We start from the raw sequence: 21,686 nt of genomic DNA, 5'->3' as shown, positions 1-21,686 counted from the left end.
CTGAAAATGATCCTGACATTGAACAGCCAGAGTGATCTTATCACACGTTTTTATGCAACAAAAAGACAATACCTCCCTTGATTTTCATACTGATATTCCTGCTAACTTCTGTTGCCTCCCAAGGACAACTACTGCAGCCGTGACATGCCCTGAACCTAGAGCAATGCACAGTGGAGTGAAAAATATTTGCTCTCCTGATTAACTATAGTTCATATTCACCTCCAAGAGAAGACCTGCATGGCCAGAAATATTGGCCATGGTCTTCAGATCAGGAGGAAGAAACATGACCTTTTTTTGCACTCGGGGGTTTTGGGACAGCGTCTGCTGGGGGAGGTCTGGCATCTGGATGTACTATTGTTTCCACTGCCTGAGAGCTTTCCTCTTATAGACTATGTAACCCCAGTCTTGAACTTTGTTTATACCACAGGAGTCATGTTCTCTGTGACTCACAGAGCCTTTGGCAAACAAAAATATTTAGCCTTTTCTGAAGAGTAAGGAGGCTTCAGCAATGCTAAATTGAGAAGCCTGTTAACTGTGTGGAGGAGAAAGCTTCAAGAGAAAGCTGCTTGCGTGGACCTCTGGTTAAAGACAGAGGATCATAGAAATCATTTAGCAGCACTGTGAAGGGAAATAGAGGGAAAGTGTTGGGGAATGCAGGTATGTGAAATCTTGTAAGCGAAAATCTGCAGCTGGCACAGTGCTAAAGGAAGGACTCAGATGCCCGATCCCCGCACACTGAGCGTTCGCATCAGACCTCTGGACCTGGGCTGCCTTCGGAGGCCACAATAGGATGCTGAAGTGTCTCAGCCTGTCTGCCTGGTTCTCTGAGCCTTCTCCTCATCAGGAGTCAACCAGACACCACTGTATGATATATGGCAGAATTTAAGTGTAAGAGGCCCTACTAATCAAAAATTGCTTGTTCTTAGCCCCCCTCCCCCCCAATAAAAACTCAAGAACATTCAAAGAAAAGACAACATAAAATATCTTTCCTGCCCATAAAATCACTCTGCTCCCATCCACGTGATCCAAAGTGTAATTTCTGATGTGTGAAAAGCTGGCAATGTGCAGTAATCAGACTGCCCTGTAAATAGGGAGAGGAAAGGGTGAAAGTATTAAAAATAAATAAATGCTGGGGAAATGGAGAGGAATAGAAATCAGTAAATGAGAAAGCATAGGGAGACTGGAAGAGGTGCTTCTCTGCTTGCTGTGTTGGCAATATCCACAGCTCCCTCTTTGTCTTCGAGTATCATTTTGCCTTCAAAGGAATGTAAATTGTACAGACAAAAGTAAATCCTGCATTGGCAGGGAAGGGGGGAGGAGAAGGTAAGAGGCTGTCAAACAATCATCTTAAGAAGACTTTGTTAAAGGTCCCATGGAGGTGTATGCTGGAGCTGTCATATTTATCTGAAAGAAATGGTGAGGCGGGTCACCTCACTGTGTCTCTGTTGTTATACTTGAGCTGGCAGAGTGGAGATGTTTCCACTGGGCAAACAGCATCCCAGAATTTCTCTGACAGTTCAGCACAAAGTTTGCTTCCCTTTTGTCTTTGCCGTTGCAATAAATGGCATTGTAGTCATATGAAAAAAATGCTGTGATATTGGAATAGTTTGGAACAAAGTAGGTCTGAGATAAGACCAACTCAAAATAAACTGGAGCCAGTGTCAACTGCAAGCTTCACATGCTTGTGCAGCCCATGAGCAAAACATAACATTGGTAATAACACTGACAGAGAAGTTTCACTGTAGCTTATGTTTTGATCCCTACTCGGGTGGCAAAGCAGCTCCAGACAGACACAAAAATCCAGCACTCCTTGTCGTGCCATTGAATAACAAAGGGCTACTCCGTCAGTGTCTGTTTGTATGCTCACCGTGCTTCATGCTGATAAGCTTTTTCCACAGGAGGGAAAATAAAGTCCCACATGAAGCAGGGCTGCAGTGGGGCTCCATGGCAGAGCCTTGTAAGGCATCACGGAAAGTAACTCTGCTGTCAGAGACAAAGAGGCCCATTCACAGTCACAGCAGCCGACTGAAGTGCTAGTTTACAATCACTGAAGATCTGGCTGCGAGACCTTCTTTGGCACTCTCTTATCCCATATTTACACTTGCATAAGTCAGCTGGAAACCACCAAGGGGGCTGGGTGTGGTTCCTTGCAGGGAATGCTGACACCCACTTCGGTTTAGTGTTTTGTTGAGAAAAGTGAATGCATTCACAAGAGTACTAGAACAGAAAATTAAGAGCCACCTTTTGGCAAGAAAGCCGCTATTACTATAAAGCAACTTGATTTATGTGCCAGTTCTTTTTTTTTTTTTTTTTTTTTTATTGGCACTTCTGCACTGCACTAACATTATTGGAGCTGAGCATTTCCTGAAGACAGCATGTAAATGCTCACAACTACAAAGTTCCTTTCCTTTTGTATTCATTTTTAGCAGCTATTTAAATTTTGTTTTGTCTTGAGATGGGGGAAACCTTCTCAATGTACATATGTGCCTTTCATCATACACTAAGTAATAAGTTTCATGCACTGTTACTAAGTTTCTTGGTAATTCAGTGACAAAATTTCACCATAGTTAACCAAAGCGATTAGTCTTCTTCAAATGAGGTCTAAAAAGGAGGCTGGAGATAGGATCTGCCAGTGGGAGGGGATTCGGTCATTTTCTTCTGGGCTGTGACTTTTGCAGAATAAGCTATGCTGTTATTGTGCCCTTCCTGAAATGCAGTTGGAAGCTATTTTCCCCTCTGCCTAAGACTCACCTGAGAGAAAGCTGCCCATTTGCAGTGCTGCCTCTCACAAGGTGAGCACGCTCCTCACACTAGTTTCCACTCCCTTCAGAAGTCCACCTGGTTTGTATAACTTGGTGTGGCTGGCATTCTCTTTGCACCACTTGCTGCTGGTGGTACTTCAACAGCTGAGAAGTATTGATGTACTGCAGTTTCCAAATGCCCATTTCTTAGTCTAGAGATCCTTAACAGCAAGGAGCCCCTGCTTTTCCCTCGCACCAAACACCCTGAGCCTGTGGTGCTCTGTTGCATCGCCTGTTCCCATCCCCAGCTGCTCTCTGGAGGGGTGGTGTGGGTTCACATGGAGGTGCTGTGTGAGGGGCCTTGAACACAGCTGCAGTGGTGATTGGCCACCATGGGTTTAAATTGCATCTGTCCCTGCTCTTCACTTCATCCAAGCACGGTTCAAAAACCCACATAAGAACCCGATGCAGTTTCAGATAATGTTTCTGGAAGCTCGTGATGCTTGGGTACAGGAAAATCAGAGAAATTCAGAACCCAGCCACGCAGATGATTACAGCTGGGGGCTGGCACGACTGCCTGCAAGGAAAGACTGAAAATGTGTAATGTGCCTAACTTGGCTTAACTGGTGGCTGATGTTGCACAGGATCATCCTCTAGAAGGTTCAAGAGCCAGATGAAGACAATTGGGAGCAATCAGTGTGGGCACCTGAAATGGGACAAACATGCACTTAGGCTGAATAGCAGCCAGTGTTACAAAGCAAAAGACCTAGGTGATCAGCAAGCCACATCCCCCTTTTTATTTATTTTTTTTTATTATTTTATTTTTTTTGTGCTGGGAGCTCTCAGCAGCTCAGTCTCCTCTCCCGGGAGGGAGGAACGGGCTGGAAAAATAGCTGACCAAATAAGAAGGGCAGACAGGTTGCAACCCGGCCTTTTCCAGGTGGAATAATCTATGTATTAGATGTGGGATGGTTTTCAGAGAAAATGGTGGAAACTCCATGAAACATAAACACAGACAGGCCGGTGTACCAGTGAGTGCTCTACAGGGGTCAATTAGGAAATTGTAGAAGGATGTATTAGAGGCTCTATTAAGACTTGTTCCATCTCTGAGCTCTAAGATTTATGCCAAATGCACTCAGCAAACAAAGAGAAGCTAAAAATAAAATGAGAAGGCATAATGATTTCCAGTTGTGTTTATTTCCTGTCTCGTTCCAATGATCAGACAGCAAAGTTGGCAGCTTTTATCCTTCTTAATCTGTGGGTCACTGAATGCACCATTCTCAAATTCCAGGGCTCAGTTTGTGCCACATGGATTTCTCGCTGATGCTAGAGCAGTTCCTGTGACAAAGTTTGCAACTTTCATAACTTTTCTTTCTCATTTTTAAATTTCTTTTGGATGTGTGCAGCCAGTGCAACTTTCCAAGGTAATCAAATCTTCCCTGTATTCAAGTCATAGGAAAAGAGGAAAGAATATTAATCCAAACAAATGCTACAGATGCCCACTCTATTTTTTTGTCTAGCCCAACTTCTGCTCTCAGCGGACACTGAAATAATATAGGCAGGTCACACAACACTGTGTAAAAATATGTCCTGTTGTCTGTAATCTTCTAGAATCTGTTACCTTAGTTCTGGCACCGAGGGATATTAGCAGTCAAGGAATGTCCATACTTACTCTTTTACACCTACCTGAACTCATTTAGTCTGATGCAGAAGCACAGGTAATTTACAAAGCATTTGAAAAGTTATATAGGAACCTGCTACAAAGATCTTACTGCACTGGTCAAGTTGTGATAATGTGACTATAAGCCCAGGAAACTGGGATCCAGGCATGTTTTTGTCTTTTGCACATATATAAAATCTAGTCCTCTTAAAGTCTTTTCCCTCACAGGTTTTCATTGCACTCATTTTCCTATTTTAAAACCATGACATGAGGAGAGGTATGCTTTTTTTTTCTTTTTTCTTTTCTCTTTTTGTCTTTCTGTGATGCTTTTTGGGAAACCCTGCTGTAGCAATGATTCATGCTCACCAACAGATGAGCAATTTTTGATGAGTTTCAGAAAGCACTTGCTACTTGTTTCTGTTCCTGGAATTATGTGCATTCTGCTAAGAAAGCTGATGAAAAGTTAGATGAATATATCAGCAAGAACATTATCTCTGGGACTCTGGCTGGTTAGCATCAGTCACACAACTCTGGAGAGAATCTGCATACAGAGGAATGAAGGGTTAAATCCTGTTCCCAGTTTGCCGGTTGAGAACAGCAGCTGTATGGCAGCAATAGAGAAGTGTTTGTCCACAAGCCTTTCTGAAAGGCAAAAAGTGCTGTGCTATCTGGATATCCTTCTGCAGACTTTCTCTCTCTAGGAGAAAACTGCATCTACTGGGCTTTTGGAAGAAAATAATAGTGCTGTGGACACAGCACCTCATAATTAACCCATCTTGTCTAAAATGGATGTGTTGCTAAAATGTGCTGAAACTTGCTGGGATGATGGTGTTCAAAACCCAGCCATGGTAGAAAGCTCTGCACTGAAGCACTGTAATAAGGAGAGAATTTGTAACAGGAAAGCTGTGAGGTTTTAAAAAGCACAATAGATGAAAGAGAGAGTAAAGACTAAAATCAGAATAAATCAGTTCTGATCTCTCTTCTCTTCTCTTCTCTTCTCTTCTCTTCTCTTCTCTTCTCTTCTCTTCTCTTCTCTTCTCTTCTCTTCTCTTCTCTTCTCTTCTCTTCTCTTCTCTTCTCTTCTCTTCTCCTTTTTCTTTCTTTTTTTTTTTTTTTTTCTTCTTTTGTTTTGTATGTGTAAATATGGGGGATGGGAGTAGTGACTCCCTAGCCAAGGCTCAATTGGAAGACTTAAATCCCTAAATAAATGTCTTAGGAAATGGTTATTGATCTTTGCCTGGAGAATAGTGCCAAAGACATTCATCAAAGGGGCAGATGAAAAGCCTGTGGTTTTGGTGTTTGCTTTGTTTGTTTTTTATTTTTATTTTTTTGCCCTCCTATAAACACAAGCAGTCTGAATGGGGATTTTATTATTATTAATATTTTGACCCTCATCCCATGCCTCTTGCACATATGTTTTGAAACAAGGGAATCAAGATAGATTTTTTTTTTCATCTTTTCTTGCCTTTTCCTTTCCCAGGGTCTATTCAGATGGAGTATACAGAAATCACCATAAGGCCTCCAGCTACCCCACAGTAAGCATGTCTGATTTTGCTTATTCTCCATAAGCACTCTTGTTGTTTTTTTTCCCCTCACCTTTAAAGGTAGTACACTTACAGCACTGTGCCTCAAGCTCTGTTTATTGAATTTCATGCTAGAATGAGTGAGAGTGGGTGAATGAACCTGTGCTTGGTGTTTCTCTCTCTCTCTCTGTACTCTACTTGCTGCTCCCTGCAGCTGCTTGGTGCATCTCACACAGCTGGCAGGGGCTGGAGCATCCAGCACACGGCTGTTCCTTCACGTGCCTGGCCAGGTACATGGGGCAGGTGTTCCTGGAGAATGCTGACCACTCCCTTCCTGCATTTGATCAGCTAACAAGCAGGACTGGCAAGGGTCATTCTGCTCTCTCTTCAGTAGGTGAGCTTAAAGTAGCTTACTTAAAAGGGGACGTGACACGGATTTAGTTTTAGCGAGGTAATTCTCTGTTTGGAAGTCCTCTTGTCTGCCTAAGCACAGTTACTTTTGTCTGAACTTTGCTCTGTATAATTATAAAACCATGGTAAGAATGCTGAAGGATGTTTGCCCTGAATTATTTTCCCCCTTAAGCTGTTTAGTTTTGACTGCAGTAAGAGGTTAAGAGCATACTTAGAGAGGTTTAATCATGGTGACTTTTGTGGCCTGAGTGATTCCACATTGCTGGCTCTTAATCCAGCTATATAGACTGGCTTCAGCTGGTTCTTAAAATATTCATGTGGTGCAAAGGAAAAGTTAAGCCAAGCAGAGAGCTGACAAAAAAAAGATGAGCCTGCTTGGTCCTGGATGCGTACAATTTATCCATGTGGCCAGGAACAGAAAGGTGAACCTGTATTAATTTTTTGTCTGTGTTGAGGCTTCATCTTGGGGATTTCCTGAGACTGCTTGTCCTCAGCCTGCATCTGGGTATATTTTTGTATTTAAACAACAGTGAGTGAGCAGGTTTAACCTGGAGAACAACTTCAGACTTGGGCTTAACTTGCAGAGTAAACATACCTTTAAGGCATTTGCAAAAACCGCAACCTGTCCTTAGGATGTCTTGAGAAACTGGGGAAACATGTACCAAGCTTAAATGCAGACTTTATGGCCAAATACTTTCACAGTCATTGACAGGAACAGTGTGGTATGTGTGGGTTTTGTTTCAGTTGAGGTTGCATTAGTTAAGGAAGATTTAAGAACTATGAGTATGTATGCAAGGTGTTAGTCCATAAAACATTCAGGGCCGGTATAGTATAGGAATAAACCAAAGTTACTAAAGGTACAAATAAATATTCATTTAGATAACTAGGATATTGAAGAAAAACAGCAGCAACAACAGCAAATGGAACAATACAACCCCAAAATACAACAAAGCCACAAACAACCCTCCACCCTATCTCCATCTTTAGGAGTTTAACAAGCTGTGTAAATTTGGGCCCTCGGATATTCTAGAAATAAGAGATATAGAAATGCTTTGCAACCTGACAGCTAGCTAGGTAAGTGAAGGTTGGAGAACTGGGAAGAACTTTATGCAGCCCAGTTGTGGATGTAGGGTCATGACTATCTGCCATGGCTGTGCTCTCCTTGCAAGCCAGTGATGTAGCACACACATCAATGCAATGTCCCAGCTGCTTATCAATGCCAAAATATTCTGTGTTGTGAGAGCAGTACTGAGAGTGTTAAAATTTGTGGGGGCAAAAGTCAAAGTGAGAAAGAGAGAGAAGATGAAATAAACTGTTGTGAAAATACGTATTTCTTCATTTTGAAAGTTGTTCCTTCTACTCTTTAACATTTCTTGAAAGAAGAAGCTACTGATTTCTTATCTACGTATTATTTTGCTCTGGTAAATTTTTAGAGAACACCAGCTAGAGACACTTATATCATCTTGTGTTTAAAAACAAACAAGCAAACAAAATAGATGACTGGAGAATTCAATAAAAGTGCCTGTATTGATATTTTTTATTTTTATTTTTAAGCATGGAAAGTTAATGCATGTTGGGATTTTGCATGAGGTTTATTTCTTGTTTAAGAAGACAATGTAAGATCAGGAAATGTTCTTTTTGTTTTGTTTTGTTTTGTTTTGTTTTTTGTTGGAACATATCCATTCATGTCTGTATTGTATTTCAAAGGTGAAAGAATACTAAAGTCTCATTTAGACTTAATGTAACTAAAAGTATCTTCATTAAGCGCTGTCAAGATAGAGATGGCCAAAAAGGCAGAAACTGTGGCAGTGAAAGTGTTCTTAACAGTCTCCTTCCACTAAGACAATGACAGAAGGATAAACTCCTCAGTTTTGATGTGCATGTACACCTATCATAGGAGCAGGCAAGGAGGCATTTATATGAAGAGATTTAGGTGCTTGTATATAGTTTTATGCTTTTGCAAGTTAATATGTCTCATTTCAACATGGTGCTGCAGAGTAATTCATGAGATGTTCACAAGGACAGATGACTCAATCCAACTGGAAACATTTTATGATTTTTTTAATTTATTTACTTTTTTATGTTCCATCTCTTTGTTTGTAAGTGCTGCACAAGGAGCACTGTGTAGGTGGAATTACTTAAAGGTTAGTAAGGGTGATGTCACCTAATGGGACTATTTGTTTGGACTCAATAGGATAGCTAAGCAGTAAAGTATGTCCGATTTCTTTCTTCACACAAAACTGATGTGAGAAAGTTCCCAAATAAAGAATAGTTCACACAACACATGAAGACAACTGAAGATAAGAGACTGGTCCCAAGATAAGAGAACCAATTTTATATATGCATAAAACAAAACCCAAACCATCCTTTTTATACACCCTTACTCAAATTGATCACTGTGTCCTCTTGGGAATAATACTTGTACTATTGGGAATAATAGCATTATTATTTTTCCTAATGACAGGAATTAAGATGTTTTCAATTCATTGGTTCCATAAATCCCTGGTGAAAAAGAGAGCATATGATAATTCTCTGACAAAGACCTTAAAGGAAAATTTGATCTTTCATTGAAAATGTGTAACCACTTTGCTGCTGAAGGAATTGCTCTTTTTATGTGTCAATATGGATTTTAAGAGATACATCCATGTTCAGACTCAATCCCCAGAGAAATGCCCATTTGGGAACATATGCAGGCATAATGGAGGGGAGTTCTCTTGTCTTTACCGAAGAGCTAGGTACAGGGGGAAATAGGGACAGACAGGAATGGACAATTTAGTTGAAAAAAAGCAGAAGGGGAGAGGTTAGATGAGCAGATGAGAAGACATGAGCATGACTGAAGGAAAATGGGCTGAGAGGAAGGAACTGAGAAGCCTCAAGGGAAGTAATCTTTGATATCGAGAAAGTTTTAGTTTTCACTATGATTATTCTGAGACTGATATCTGAGGCTACAAGGCTCAGAGATTCTCAAGAGCCTGAGCCAAGATGTGTTTGTGGTTGGGTTTCTCATGAGGGGTACGTATCATTGTGTGCAAGATACTGCCCTCAGCTGGGTGAAAGGTATGTCAGAGGTACACAGGTTGTGCAAAACGTGCATCTCGAACAGCTGGAAATCACTCGTTGTGACATTTCCTTAATAATCTGAAAATGATGGAATGGAAAAAATAATTTACGCAGATGCAGAATTATATTGAATAAGATCTCTCAGTCAAAGTAATACCGGTAGGCTGTGGAAATGAGATGAGAAGAAAAAAACCTCCCAAACTAGCTTCAGCTAGGAAAATGTATTTTTATTTTTTTTCCAAATTCAAATACAATTTTTCTTTATTCTTGATAAGGCTGAATTCAGTTTGAGAAAGCGTGCTATTAAGGCGAGCCAACACTAAAACGTTTACCATGCTCCTCCATGCCAAAGGCTTATGTCTTTGAGGCATATTAAGAGCAGACTGAGGGTTGTATGTGGGACTGAAATGATAGATAAAAACTCCGTTTTGGGGAATCAATGCAGAGAAATAAAATATTGAATGCATCTATGCAAAATTACCCCAAACCTGCAAACTTTTAGCAGTCCAATAGATGAGCCTTCCTTTACATTTTTTGACAGGACAAGGGGAAAGTGTTTTGGGTATGGTTCTGTTTAGGATGAATAACTTTCCACCAGGGCTTAATCATCATTTTGGCCAAGAGCTCACTACTGTTTTCCTCACCATGTTTCCACACCAAGGATTTGTGGTTCAGCAGGGAAAATCTAAAAGCTATTGACATAAGGCCACTGCTTGCTGAATCGTTTCCTAAGTGTAATCGATGATACAGTTATGCTTGCTCCCCATTTGCGCAGTGATATGAGTGGCAGAGTAAGAGAAAAGCTGCAGAATACAAAGACTGAACTTCTTCTCCTCTTTGCTCTTTGCTTTTCACGTAGCCTTGTTGCTGTGTTGTTTTGCAAGGCTGCTGACATCTAGGCATGTTTCGGAGTGGGAGGGATAGTGCAGAACTGCACACCTCTGGAGAAAGGAGACAGGGGATTGTGTTTCAGGAGACCAGAACCGTCTCCCTGGTCTGGGGCACAATAAAACCATATCCAGTTTTCTCTGTCCTTATGCCCTGCCCTCCTTGGCATGACTGGTCAGTATTCTGGTGTGCCTCTAAGTAGTAACTGAACCTGGTTCATGGATTTTGCACGTACGTACCTTTGAATGTTTTCAGGCTAGTTTTTATTTTCCCCAAGATGTCTGTACATTACCAAGGTAATGTGTAAGATCATTTGCTTTAGAAACAACCAAGCCTTTGCCCTTCATTTTGTTATTTCTGAACCCATCATGAGCCTAGTGCTTCCTATAGCTGATGAGAGTTGTTCCTTTATAATCACATTTTTCCAAACACCTAAAAGTGTATTGATATATTGCAAAATATAGGTTTTTTTCTTTGAAGTCACAGAGTGCTAACCATGGCTTAAAAGGAAATGACTCCCCCTTTTTCACTTCAATTTTGGGGAGTTTAAGGCTTTTTAAAATTACTATTATTGCTTTTATTTCTTTTACTCCTGGGAATTTGAGGTTTATGTGCCACGGATGAATGGAGTTTAGATGTCTTAGTAACCACTGGAGAAGGTGCCAGGTCATTTTTTGTTTCTGATAGTACTGGTAGGAATTCTGTCTCCTGCTTGTCATAAGAAGTCTTTTGTGCAGTTCCCCCTTCTTTACACTTTAATCCAGCAAAACACTTTCAGCACACAAGTGGTCTCATTTGCTTTCAGCGACAATATTCACAGACTTAACATAAAGCATGTGTTGGAGTGCTTTGCTGGGTCAGGACCTGCTTTGCTTGAGCTGCATATCAAGTCTGCATGTATGTTATTCTGGAAGTTTCATAACTCCACACTACCAATAGTTCATTGTACTTAGTATTTTCATGCAACAAACGTTTGTAGAAGAGCACAGATGAACCAAAACATATGTGAATAGAAACACAGATGTGCACCTACTTGTGCTCATTAGAGCTGGGATATGCAGGGCGGTCATTTCTTAAACAACTATGCTCATAAGCAACATTTTTCTCCTTTTTTTCATTTTCTTTTTTTTTTTTTTTTTTTCTTCCTTGCAGTTCACTATGCTTCATTTTGAGATTTCAGGGTGGTGACTTAAAGAAATAGCAAAATAATTAAGCCAACCCAGCCTCCTTTCAGGTTTCTGCTCGGCAAAGGTCTATGTTCTTGCCTCCTCAGTCTATCAGTATCCATCTGTACACGTCTGAGGGTGTAGCCCAGTTTTTTTATGCTGAGACATGTTCAAGGTATGTTCACACTGCCGTTTCTGCTTTAAGTTAGGGTAAGCAGCAGAGGTATTGGGAGCCGCCTACCAAGGAGTAACAGACAGATTACTGCTTCCACTTGTCAGCTAATGGGTATGAGCTGCTTAACTGAAAACTATCTCATGTATGTATATGCAATCATAACAGCAATTTCCCTAAATGCCAGGAACAAGACAGAGGCTCACCTTGTGCTTACAAGATTAAGGGCTCATGTCACCCAGGCATGGAACTAGTGCCAAAGCTAGGTCCCCTGAGTCATCTGAAACTGTGACCTGTGCTGATTTCACCTCCTGTTTTTGCCACTCAGTCTTTTATAAATAATCTTCTAACCAGGATCGATGGCTCCACCTTGACATCTTGGAGATCTTGGACCTGGAAACAGGTAACTAACTCTAAGGAAGAGGCTCCAGCTGCAAACTCTCAGCATCTCAACTTTCCCCAAAGCCCTGGACAGAGCGTGGGTTTTGATCCTGTATGTGTTGTGCTGATTGCACTGTGGAACAACCACAAAGGAAAAATATTTCCCTTTTACCCCCCCCCCCCAAAAAAAAAAAAAAAGCTATGAAAAGTTAGATAACAGTGGTCCCCAATGTTTCAGCTTTCTATTTTGTTTATCAACACACACTCTTTCTGTGGGATTTCTGTTTTCAGTTGAGCACTTTGCTGAAATTTGAACCTGAAAATCCTGTTCCAGTTCTCAGTGCTGTAGGTAGTGTGATTTTAGTGGTGTGTTTTCAGTGGCTCCAGTTTCAAAGTGGAGAAGGCTTCAGTCCTCGTTTGCAGATTTGAAAAAATGTTTTGACTTCACAGCTTCCAAAATAAAAATTTGTTTTAAACCATTTTTCCCCCTTGGCAATGCCTAGAGAAGGTAAAATGAACTAATAAATAAAAATCTAACATTCTCAGACAAACATAAAGACAGGCTCTTTCTAGTCATCTTTTCTTGTTTTGTAATGCTATTACTTTTAGTAAAGATATTCCTTTATGGTGGATGAGATGTGGTCAAACAGGAGGCAGTGTTTGAAATGTGGTTTGTAAAGACCTTTTGGAGATATCTATGTGTCGTTTAAAAATCAAAACAACAAACCCAACCCCAAACTGTGTTTCTGCTGATATCTCTCAGAAAGGGACAAGCCCTGCGAGGGTAGAAACACCACCGTAAAACTGAGTTAAGCTGTGTGTTTGATGTGATCGAGGTGTTGCTGCGTGCTCAGTCAAAATGCTGTGAGAAGTGGGGGAGGATGAGAGTGCAAGCTTCAGCTGGGGAGGGTGTGGAATTTGGCAGAGAAAGCCTCGACCTTTGTTAGATAAAGAAAGTAAGTGGTAGCTTACGCGTTTTAATCAATGTCTTTTTAAATAGCATTTTGTGTTTGTCTAGGATGTGGTTTGAAGTTTTCACATTAGAATGTGTTAGGTAGCTGACTGTGGTCTGTTAAACATATCTCAAAGACGTTAAGCCTTATCTCTGCTTGAAGACAAAAGTTGTAAAAATATACCTCCTCTCACTTCCAGCCCTGCTGAAGATGGTTTTTGCCTGAGGCTTCTCATCATGACCCACAAGATGAAGAATTACTGCCTCTAGCCCAGTGATTACTGTGAGTGCTCCCTAAACCACACATTCGGGAAAAAACAATTAGCCAAGTTTGCTCAAACCACCCAATTAACATTTTAAAACATTCTCTTTCTTTTTCTTTTTTTTTTTTTTTTTTTCCTTTTTTCTTTTTTATTTTATTTTTTTTCTGAGGTGGCTTAGGGAGAGCTTGCATGAAGCAGCTCTCCCAGCAGAACAGTGTGCATTTGTGAGACACACACTTTGTAAATTTGGGGGAGTAATTTCCAGCAGAGGGGAATAACAAATAGGAAATAGCAGGCAGGAGGGGATGTCTTTCAATCAGTGCTGCTACCTGCAGGGTGACTAAATGTCTGCAGTCCACAGACCCCAGCTTGATTTGTTGGAGAAGAGAGCTCAGAAGTGCTGGAGGGAGACAGTGATAGGTTGTGTGTAGAAAGGCAAAATGTTGATATTTATTTGTGAGGTGTTCCTTTTTTTTTTTTTTTTTTTTTTTTTTTTTCATCATCCCTGTCATTCACCCACATAAGCATGCCATTTTCCACGTGCTGCTATTGAAGCATGCATCCTGTCTCTTCATCTCACCGAGCCAACTAACTGTACCTAGCTAAGAAGCAGCTTTTTTTAGTTGATGCTCCCCACATGAATGCTGCCTTCTCTAAATCAGGCCCAGAAGGTCTTTATGAGAATTTTTTTTCTGCTGCTTTTCCCCTCTCCACTATACATCACCCTCAACTATATCTGCATTGGGAGTCTAATGATCTAAATCCAGATGTTTGTAACATAGATAATAAGACAGAAGGATGTTTATGCCTGAGGAAAACAGGGATATATCTTTTTTTCAATATATATATTTCCTCTTACTCATACAACTCCTGCTACTTTAAAGTGGGAAGTATGTTCACTTTTAAAGAGAAGAGCGGCTCTCCCATTGGGTACATCTGCAAAGCACTGTAAATCATTTATGTCACTCCTCATACTTTAGCCATTCTAATCTTATTTCATTCTGAGATCAAGGGATGTGCTGGGACAAAAATTATTCACATTGCCAATTTAAAGAGGATCTGAGAAACACATGCATTCCCAGTTGTCACAGCATAACCTCTGGTTGTCTGGAGCAGGGAGAGAAATACAGAGGAAGAAAGTAAACCTCCCACACCTGATTTTCACTTTCCTTGAGTCAGATAGATGAAAACCATCCCTGTGACACGTCTATATCATCTCTGATCTAGTCAAAGCTTTGAAGAGTTGATACTGTGTTGTTAACGTTAACCCAAATGACAGAATCCTTCCTGGAGTTGACATGAGCAAATACAGCAAGAGGATGATAAGTTAATCACTCTGGCCAGCTTCATTAGTACCAGCATGGGGAAAAATCAGGTTGGGTCTCCTGTGCTAACCAGGAGTTTTTTACACTGCTCCTGCAAAGGCCTGTACTTAAAGGAAGAACGGCAAAGAGTAAAGAAAGTGGATTTCAGAGATGGGAGATGGTTGATATGAAGTGAATTCCAGAGGGAATAATTAATGGGACAGATAAGCAAATCCTCTGTCCTTAAAATTACGTTTGCCCCCTGAACGCACGAAAGAGCGTGACATGGAGATTCTTCTGATTCATCTAACGTTTCACTTGAGAGATTGGCACTAATCGTGATAAACTTGTGAGACCCTCTGGAAACACTGGAAGCTCGTGGAAGGCATTTGAGCCCAGAACAACAAGGCAAATGTTTTTATTAAAGCCAGCAGTGAAACAGATGCTGGGTCATTAGGCAGTTGTAGGAAGAAATGTAGGCTAGTATAATACATATTGGAGAGATGACAAGCTAATAGAGGCTGTAGCCTGGACAGCAGTAGATGTACAGCTGGGGGAACTGCAGGTGCTCGCTGCTGCAAAAGCAGTGAAAGGTGATGGCTTAGAAAAGCAAGCAGGTAGGAGCCATTTACCAAGTAAGAAGCAGATGTGATTTGTCATGCTTTTTACCTTAACACTAGTTTTAGAGCTTTGTTGGGAGGGAAGGAAGGAGCTATAAATTGAAATGAGTCTGATCAGCAATCAAAATGTTTAAGTGGAGAACAATATACAGGGGTCTGCCTGGATCATCAAGAAAATGTAATGCACTGGTTTTCCTTTATGACTAAGCAGTTGTAACTCGTGTCTGCCAACCGACAAAGAACCTGTTGTTCTTCATTGAAAACTGGAAATAAAAAGAGAGCCACACATCTTAACCTTTTTATATTTGTGGGATATTAATGTTTAATATCATGTATTAGTTCAGCTGCCCAGGGCTGTCAGGGCTTGCTGCCTTTTTTTTTTTTTTTACCTGATAGAGTGACTTCATGTAATTACCATTATCAAAAAGAGTCTTATCTTAAGTGGTATGGAAGGCTGAGTGCAGAAGCACATAACCAGCATGCACAACTGTGCAATCCTGTCTGTCTTTAAGTTGACTGAAAAGCACCATTTTATTCTGGGTCTGAAGGGATGTTTGGGTGCAGCAGCTTTGGAACGTTAATTTTAAGCCCTGAAATGTAAACTCTTCAGTCATGACTGTGCTTCTAGGCTGAGGATCTGCTTTTCAAAGTAGATCTTTCCTGATATTCCTTCTCCAGGTTTCACTAGCACTAGCAGTTCACATACTGCTGAAGTAGATGACTTCTTGCTTGGCCAGAAAGTTTGCCAAACTTCTTTCCTCTTGCTGTAAATTTGTTATTAATGCCTTGTCTCTCACACCCTGTGAAGTCCCATACCCACATGGAAGGTCTGAAGCAGTGTTTATTGATACACACACTATGGAGAAAGTGCATAGCTGCTAGTGCATACTTCTGTCTGCTACACTGGTTCTGGGATTTCTGCCAGTGTCTTTTCCAGGGTCATGCCCACATGTAGATGTAAGCCTGTGGTCTTGGCCCACTGAAAAGGAGCTGTGTTCCACCACCTGTTGGTGAAACAGAGGGAAGAAAGGTTACATGTGATCTGCTAGCTCTAGTGGCACTTCCCATTCATTTCAGACAGATGAATAAACTGTGACTAATATTACTTCTGTTGTGTGATATCAGAGGTCACGTAATTGCATTCTGAGCAAAGATATGTGCCTCATAATGTTATCTCTGTTACGTGTTGTAAAGGGTGAGCTACATGTAGTGCTGATTACTAACTGTGGTATTACCTGTGCATGAGGATTATGAATGCTGATGAACCTTCTTGTTGATCACCGTAAACCTGATGTCTGATAGGAATCTGGATTAGGTCTCTTCTCTACCAGTGCTATTAAGTTTTGGTCAGGAACCTGAAAACATGTGCATAATGTTATCAAAGCTAATGAGAGGTCCAAAATTCTCTGGAAAAGTTTATTTAATGCAACATTTGGAGGATAGCGAAGTAGGACAAGACAAAGGAATTTATTGGAGGAAACCTCTGGTTACCAGCTACTCAGAGAACTGACTTGTGTCTTCTGGCTGACATGGCACAAATGTCATAGAGCAATAAAACGTTCCAAAAATACAGGACAGGACCTGACCTTTCCTAGGAGATGGGAGGTGGATCAATGCAACTTGCTTGGATGGTGTTTGCCAGCGATGTGTGCGGTAGTTGGCAAATACAGGATACAGTGAAGATGGGGTGGTAACAAATGAAAAAGGTGTTTCCCTCAGTGAAGAGACCAAAGACTCGTGAGGAAACTGAAGCAAGAGAATACCATGGGAAATACTTGAAGAGCAAGTGTTTGATATTCACTTATATTGACACAGAAAAATGAAGATACTTGTTTTTGAATTTTCCACCATCAGGCGGTACTGCTTTCCACTCCCTTCTCATCTTTTTAATATGAAAAAGTTCTTTGCTATCCACATTTACTATTTACAAGGGGGAAAGCAGTACTTGTTTAGACTGGCTACTGAAGCTATTTACATTTCCTGCATTCATGATGTTAGTTAATATTTAGAGGAGCCTTTCTTGAGGCTATAGAGCAGCCTATGTTTGAACAGAGAGCTTTCTGCCAAATACATCTGGTGGAAAGGTTACCAGTGTGTTTGGCTTTGGATGTAAGAACCTGCTTGAGGCTGAAATGTTGACATTTAGTATCTTAGCGTGTGGTGTGTTTGCAGCCCTGTTGTGTAGTGCATACATGTTACATTGGTAAATATTTCTTCACCGGTTGTCCTGGAGACCAAAACTGTTTAACTGCAGAACAGAGGGAATTAGCAATAGCAGCACACGCTTCTGTTCCAGCAGTGATAATCAGTTGACTGTCATTATGTTCAGCTTGGACTATTTCTTAAATATTCAGAGCTTTCCATGTGTGGGTTGTCATCACTTCAGTAATTTAGCTTCATCTTGCAAACTTTTATCCATAAAATTAAACCGACAGGCCTTAATGGGGCAAAATGCATGAGGAAAGGTTCCTGACAGACATCGCTGAAGAACCAGGCCCATAGAGACCACTGAGTATTGAGAGCCCAAGGTAACAAAGAATAGTTCAACACGATTGTTTTGGTAATAGATGGTAATGTGTCCTGAAATCTGAAGCGATGTTCTTGGTGTGCTGTGCTAGATGGTACAGAGCTGTTGGGACGCACACTGGCAGAAAACGTATGCTTTTCAGAGAGTCAACCTACATTTTGACAAACTTTTGGTATTTCGATTGTCATAGATTTTCTTTGAAATTATGTGCCAGGCAATGAGTGTGAAGCAGCTGTCACATTCCTGACAGGAATAAAATCTTTGTATTTGTATTCAAAGCTTACAGTGCCTGTCCTGGTACTATGAGAAGATACAAACACATCAGTCAAAAACATCTGTTACTCATAACAGATTAAAAACCACTTGGTCTAAATAAACACCTTTTACAAGGTTAGATTTCTGCCTCGTGTTTTTAAAACTTTCAAAGCTGCGGGTTTAACTGAGGCTTAGGTTCATCCCTTACAACAAGGACATAATAGAGGTTAAGTTTTCGTGGCTAAGCACTAAAGCATCAGACAAAGATCCCAACAGCTTCATAAATTGGAATAGATTTGATGCCTGCTGAAACAATCTGAATGATAGACTCATTCACAAATGTGATTCTCTATATTTTACGTTTCAAGGAACAGAAGAAAAGTTTAAGTTGACCACATCAACTGTTTTGCTACAAAAAATTCAGCTGCCTGTAATGGAGACATGCCATCCTTTTAGGCCAGGGAAAGTAGGTCTCAGTTTGAGGCCACATCTGCAGAGCACTTTCCCTGAGGAAGCCCATCAGATCCCAAAGGAACTGTGCTCAGATTCATAAATTGCTCTATCCCGGGCCTTGCCATTGTTAATCCTCAATCATTTCATCTGTCCTTCTGCACAGATGGGCAGGGGACTTACTGGGGGCGAGGGGAGCAGGATGGGAATGGTGGTGCCCATGTGCTGGATGTGGATCATTAAAGTCAACATTAGCGGATTATGTAGGGCTCAGGTGTCTTCTTGGCAGGAGACACCAAGTAAATTATTTATATAAATAAAGAGTCATCCAAGACAATTAACAGCCACAGAGCAAAGTGTGGTGTATGCTGGGCTGTCTCACTCCCTAGGCTACAGAGCACAACTCTTGTAAACAAGGGGTGTAAGTGGGCCAATTGCTTACTGGCCCTGCCAAATCAGAAATTGTACTTTTGGCTCAGTAGGGATAAAGCGGTTGCAACTGCAATCATCCTTGCCACCCGTGCTCTAGTGTATTCCCTTGCATACTGATCCACAGATGACGCAAATTAACACAGCTCTTCTGATAGCAAAGCCCATGCTATTAGCATGGATATGCGTGGATGAGTGGCATCTGTACGTCTGCTGCATGGTCGTCAGCCTCCTGGATTGCAGAATGTTTATATTGATGTTTCTGGTTGAAGAGTCCTTTTAGTTCCTGTAAACTAGCTCTGGTGTCTTGGTACTGTTTGGTGCGCTCCCATCAGGGGAGGCTGAGAGGCACAAAAGCACGGCCTTGAGAAGGATAGCTAGGCAGAGCCAGACAGGGCTACACGGGCAATGAGCAGCCTTGCATCTGCTGAGGAGCACAGGAGAGCCTGTTGTGAGAACCACTGCATGGAAGCAGCTCAGGACCAACCCTGAACTTGAGCCAGCTCCCAGCAAAGCATGGCAGTGTGTCTGCTGGGCCCCACACCTGCACCAGCCCTGCGTGCAGTGAGCAGCACGTAAATTTGGTGCCTGAAATAATAAGCCATAATGGAGGTAAGCTGTCTCAGTGGGCTCTGCATCCTCAGCATGGTCTCTGTTTATGTATGCACAGGGGTCTGTTACATGCCTTTGGAGCACTGAATCTGTGTCCACATCAGGTAATTGCACAAGTGCAATCTTATCAGTCGATGTGTGATCGTGTAACCGCAGCCTATACAGCTTTCAGATTAGAGCGAGCCTTTAGATAGACACACACACACTTATTTTTATTTTAGCTGCTGTGCTCCCTGATGTTCTGGTCAAGACTTAAGGCTGCAAGTAGATGGCTGCTCTGTACAGGAGCAGGAAGCAGACAAAGGGCAGCTGCTTCCAAGAGCTGCTCTTATAACTCCAATTTCAAGCAAAACTTTTCCAAAGCACACTTCAGCCTTTTTCCTCTGCGAGAAGTGTGCTTTGTGCCCTGTACATCATGTGTGCGCAAAATGAGTGTATTTTCTTCTGGCAGAAAGGTAATTTTTTCTTTGGGGGTTTAGTGCCCTGTGTGCATTTAACTGCCATGGGGAATGAAGTGAAAGGGGATTTTTCTGTTTCTGTTCGCTGTCTCAGTCAAAGGGCTGTTGGGTTTTTAGGCTGCCTATATTATCTTAGCAGGGATTTTATGTCACCAAATAACAAGCTATTAGCACAACCTTGCCACTGGGGTTTGTCACACTTTGTGTGTCAGCGTGTACATGTGCTTTTTTTCACCCAGCCTCGCTTCTCCCAGCCTATAGCCCGTTCATTTAAGGCGAGGTTCGCAAACAGCATAGCAATGCTGGAAATCACAAAAGAGGGAGCTAATGGCTGCGGCTGCTATTGTAAGCCTGATTTCCACAGGCCCAGCAGGGCTTGGCATGTCGGAGGCAAGTTCAGTAACAGGGCCCCTGCTGTCGCAGCTGTGCCCAAGCAGTCAGGTTTGTGTTGCCAGCCGGGAGCACAGGCTGGGTGCGAGCAGTGCTGCTGCCTCCTGCAAGTCCCCAAGCAGCCTTGGCACCATCAGGAGCCTTCCCTGAGGGGCTTGGGGTGGTGCTGAGCAGCACAGGCCCAGCTCTGGGGTAGTCCCAGGAAGCTTTGGGGGTAGAGGCTCTGTGGTTTGCCCTCCAAGAGAGGATGTCACAGCCCAGAAGAAAGTAAAGGAGAAAGGAGGCATTTGGTTGACACCTAGCTCCGTGCCTCCTGCTAAGAGGAATCCTGTGTCTGCTCAACGTTCATAGCCTCCCCATGGCTGGTTTCAGGCCTTGTGGAGGAAGAACATACGGCCTTGTACTCCTGGCACTTTCTGTGCTTAGAGACATTGTTTTTGAGTGTACACAACTGGTGTCCACCCAGTATTTCTACTTTTTGCAAGTAATAGCACCTTCCATTCGCTGCCAGGGCAAGGCCTGGGTTCAGGCTCTTAGTACCTCTAAGGAAGGTATGGAGTGAACCATGCATGAAGGGCTAAGCACATGTTTTCCTTTATCTTCTCCTGTCCCTCTTTCCTCATGTTATTACAATGCACTCCATGCCACATGACAGAGAAGTCTGTACAGTCCCAAAGTATGTACATCACCTTGCTAAATTAATATTTAGGGTGCTTGGAAGCACCTGTGACATTGAGACTGAAAATGGAATCTCAGCTCATCTCCAATAATATGTTGGACTTCTACACAAATGCATATTTTAATTTTAGTAGATATGCTTGCTGTGCTCTGACATTGTGCATGTTGAAGAGCCAGATTTTGTTGAGTTATTTTGGAAACTTGAAGGCAGCACCCCATGGACTCCTGGTTACAGGGATTAGGATTTTCTGGTGGGTATCCCCTTTCCTCTTTGGTCTGTACAGCTTTCAAAATGTGATGTAGTGCATTTGCATATCAGATATACCAATGGGTACCGTCTAACATACACTGTTAGATGATTTAGGCCTGGAGTGTTTGTATTCTGCTTATCTAAAATAAATGAAGTTTAGGCAGTTGCTTTCTGTCTCTTATAAATTCAGTCCTTTCTCTCCCCATTTCAGGCAAATTCAGTATTATTTTAAAAATAATTAAGTACTTTTAATTGACATTGAGAAAGAAAAAAGCAATCCAAATGCAAATCCAAATACTGTGGGAGAGGAAAATTTGGCAATTGCAAAAGTTATTTAGCACGTGTACACTACCCCGTCTGTATGCATGTGTATCTACAGATAAGCCATAGCATGTGGCATTTTGTGCTTAGTGGGAGTGATGCTGGGGACATGTGAGGGTCAGGTTATTGCCCTGGGGGCAAACAAATCCTTAACAGAAGGTGCAAACCTGAAGGA

The 21,686-nt window shown here is 41.7% G+C and overlaps 1 protein-coding gene across 11 annotated transcripts in view; it reads left to right on the top strand.

The window, feature by feature from the left end:
• Positions 1–21,686, top strand: part of LOC311434116 (uncharacterized protein) — a 354,696-nt gene that overhangs the window by 72,689 nt on the left and 260,321 nt on the right. For 8 of the 11 annotated variants that reach the window (XM_084514013.1, XM_084514018.1, XM_084514017.1 and 5 more), the window contains one exon: positions 5,882–5,936. The exons of 1 other annotated variant lie outside the window; for it this stretch is intronic. In XM_084514013.1, the coding sequence (XP_084370139.1) occupies positions 5,882–5,936 (55 nt within the window). Of the gene's footprint in view, positions 1–5,881; positions 5,937–13,154; positions 13,238–21,686 lie in introns of all 11 variants that reach the window. 2 more of the 11 variants (XR_014691263.1, XR_014691264.1) reach the window with 1 other exon arrangement.

This window comes from Aythya ferina, assembly GCF_964211825.1.
Source record: "Aythya ferina genome assembly, chromosome: 1".
NCBI classification, from domain to species: domain Eukaryota; kingdom Metazoa; phylum Chordata; class Aves; order Anseriformes; family Anatidae; genus Aythya; species Aythya ferina.
Note: the sequence above shows the minus strand (reverse complement) of the source record. Positions and strands in the feature narration are given on the sequence as shown.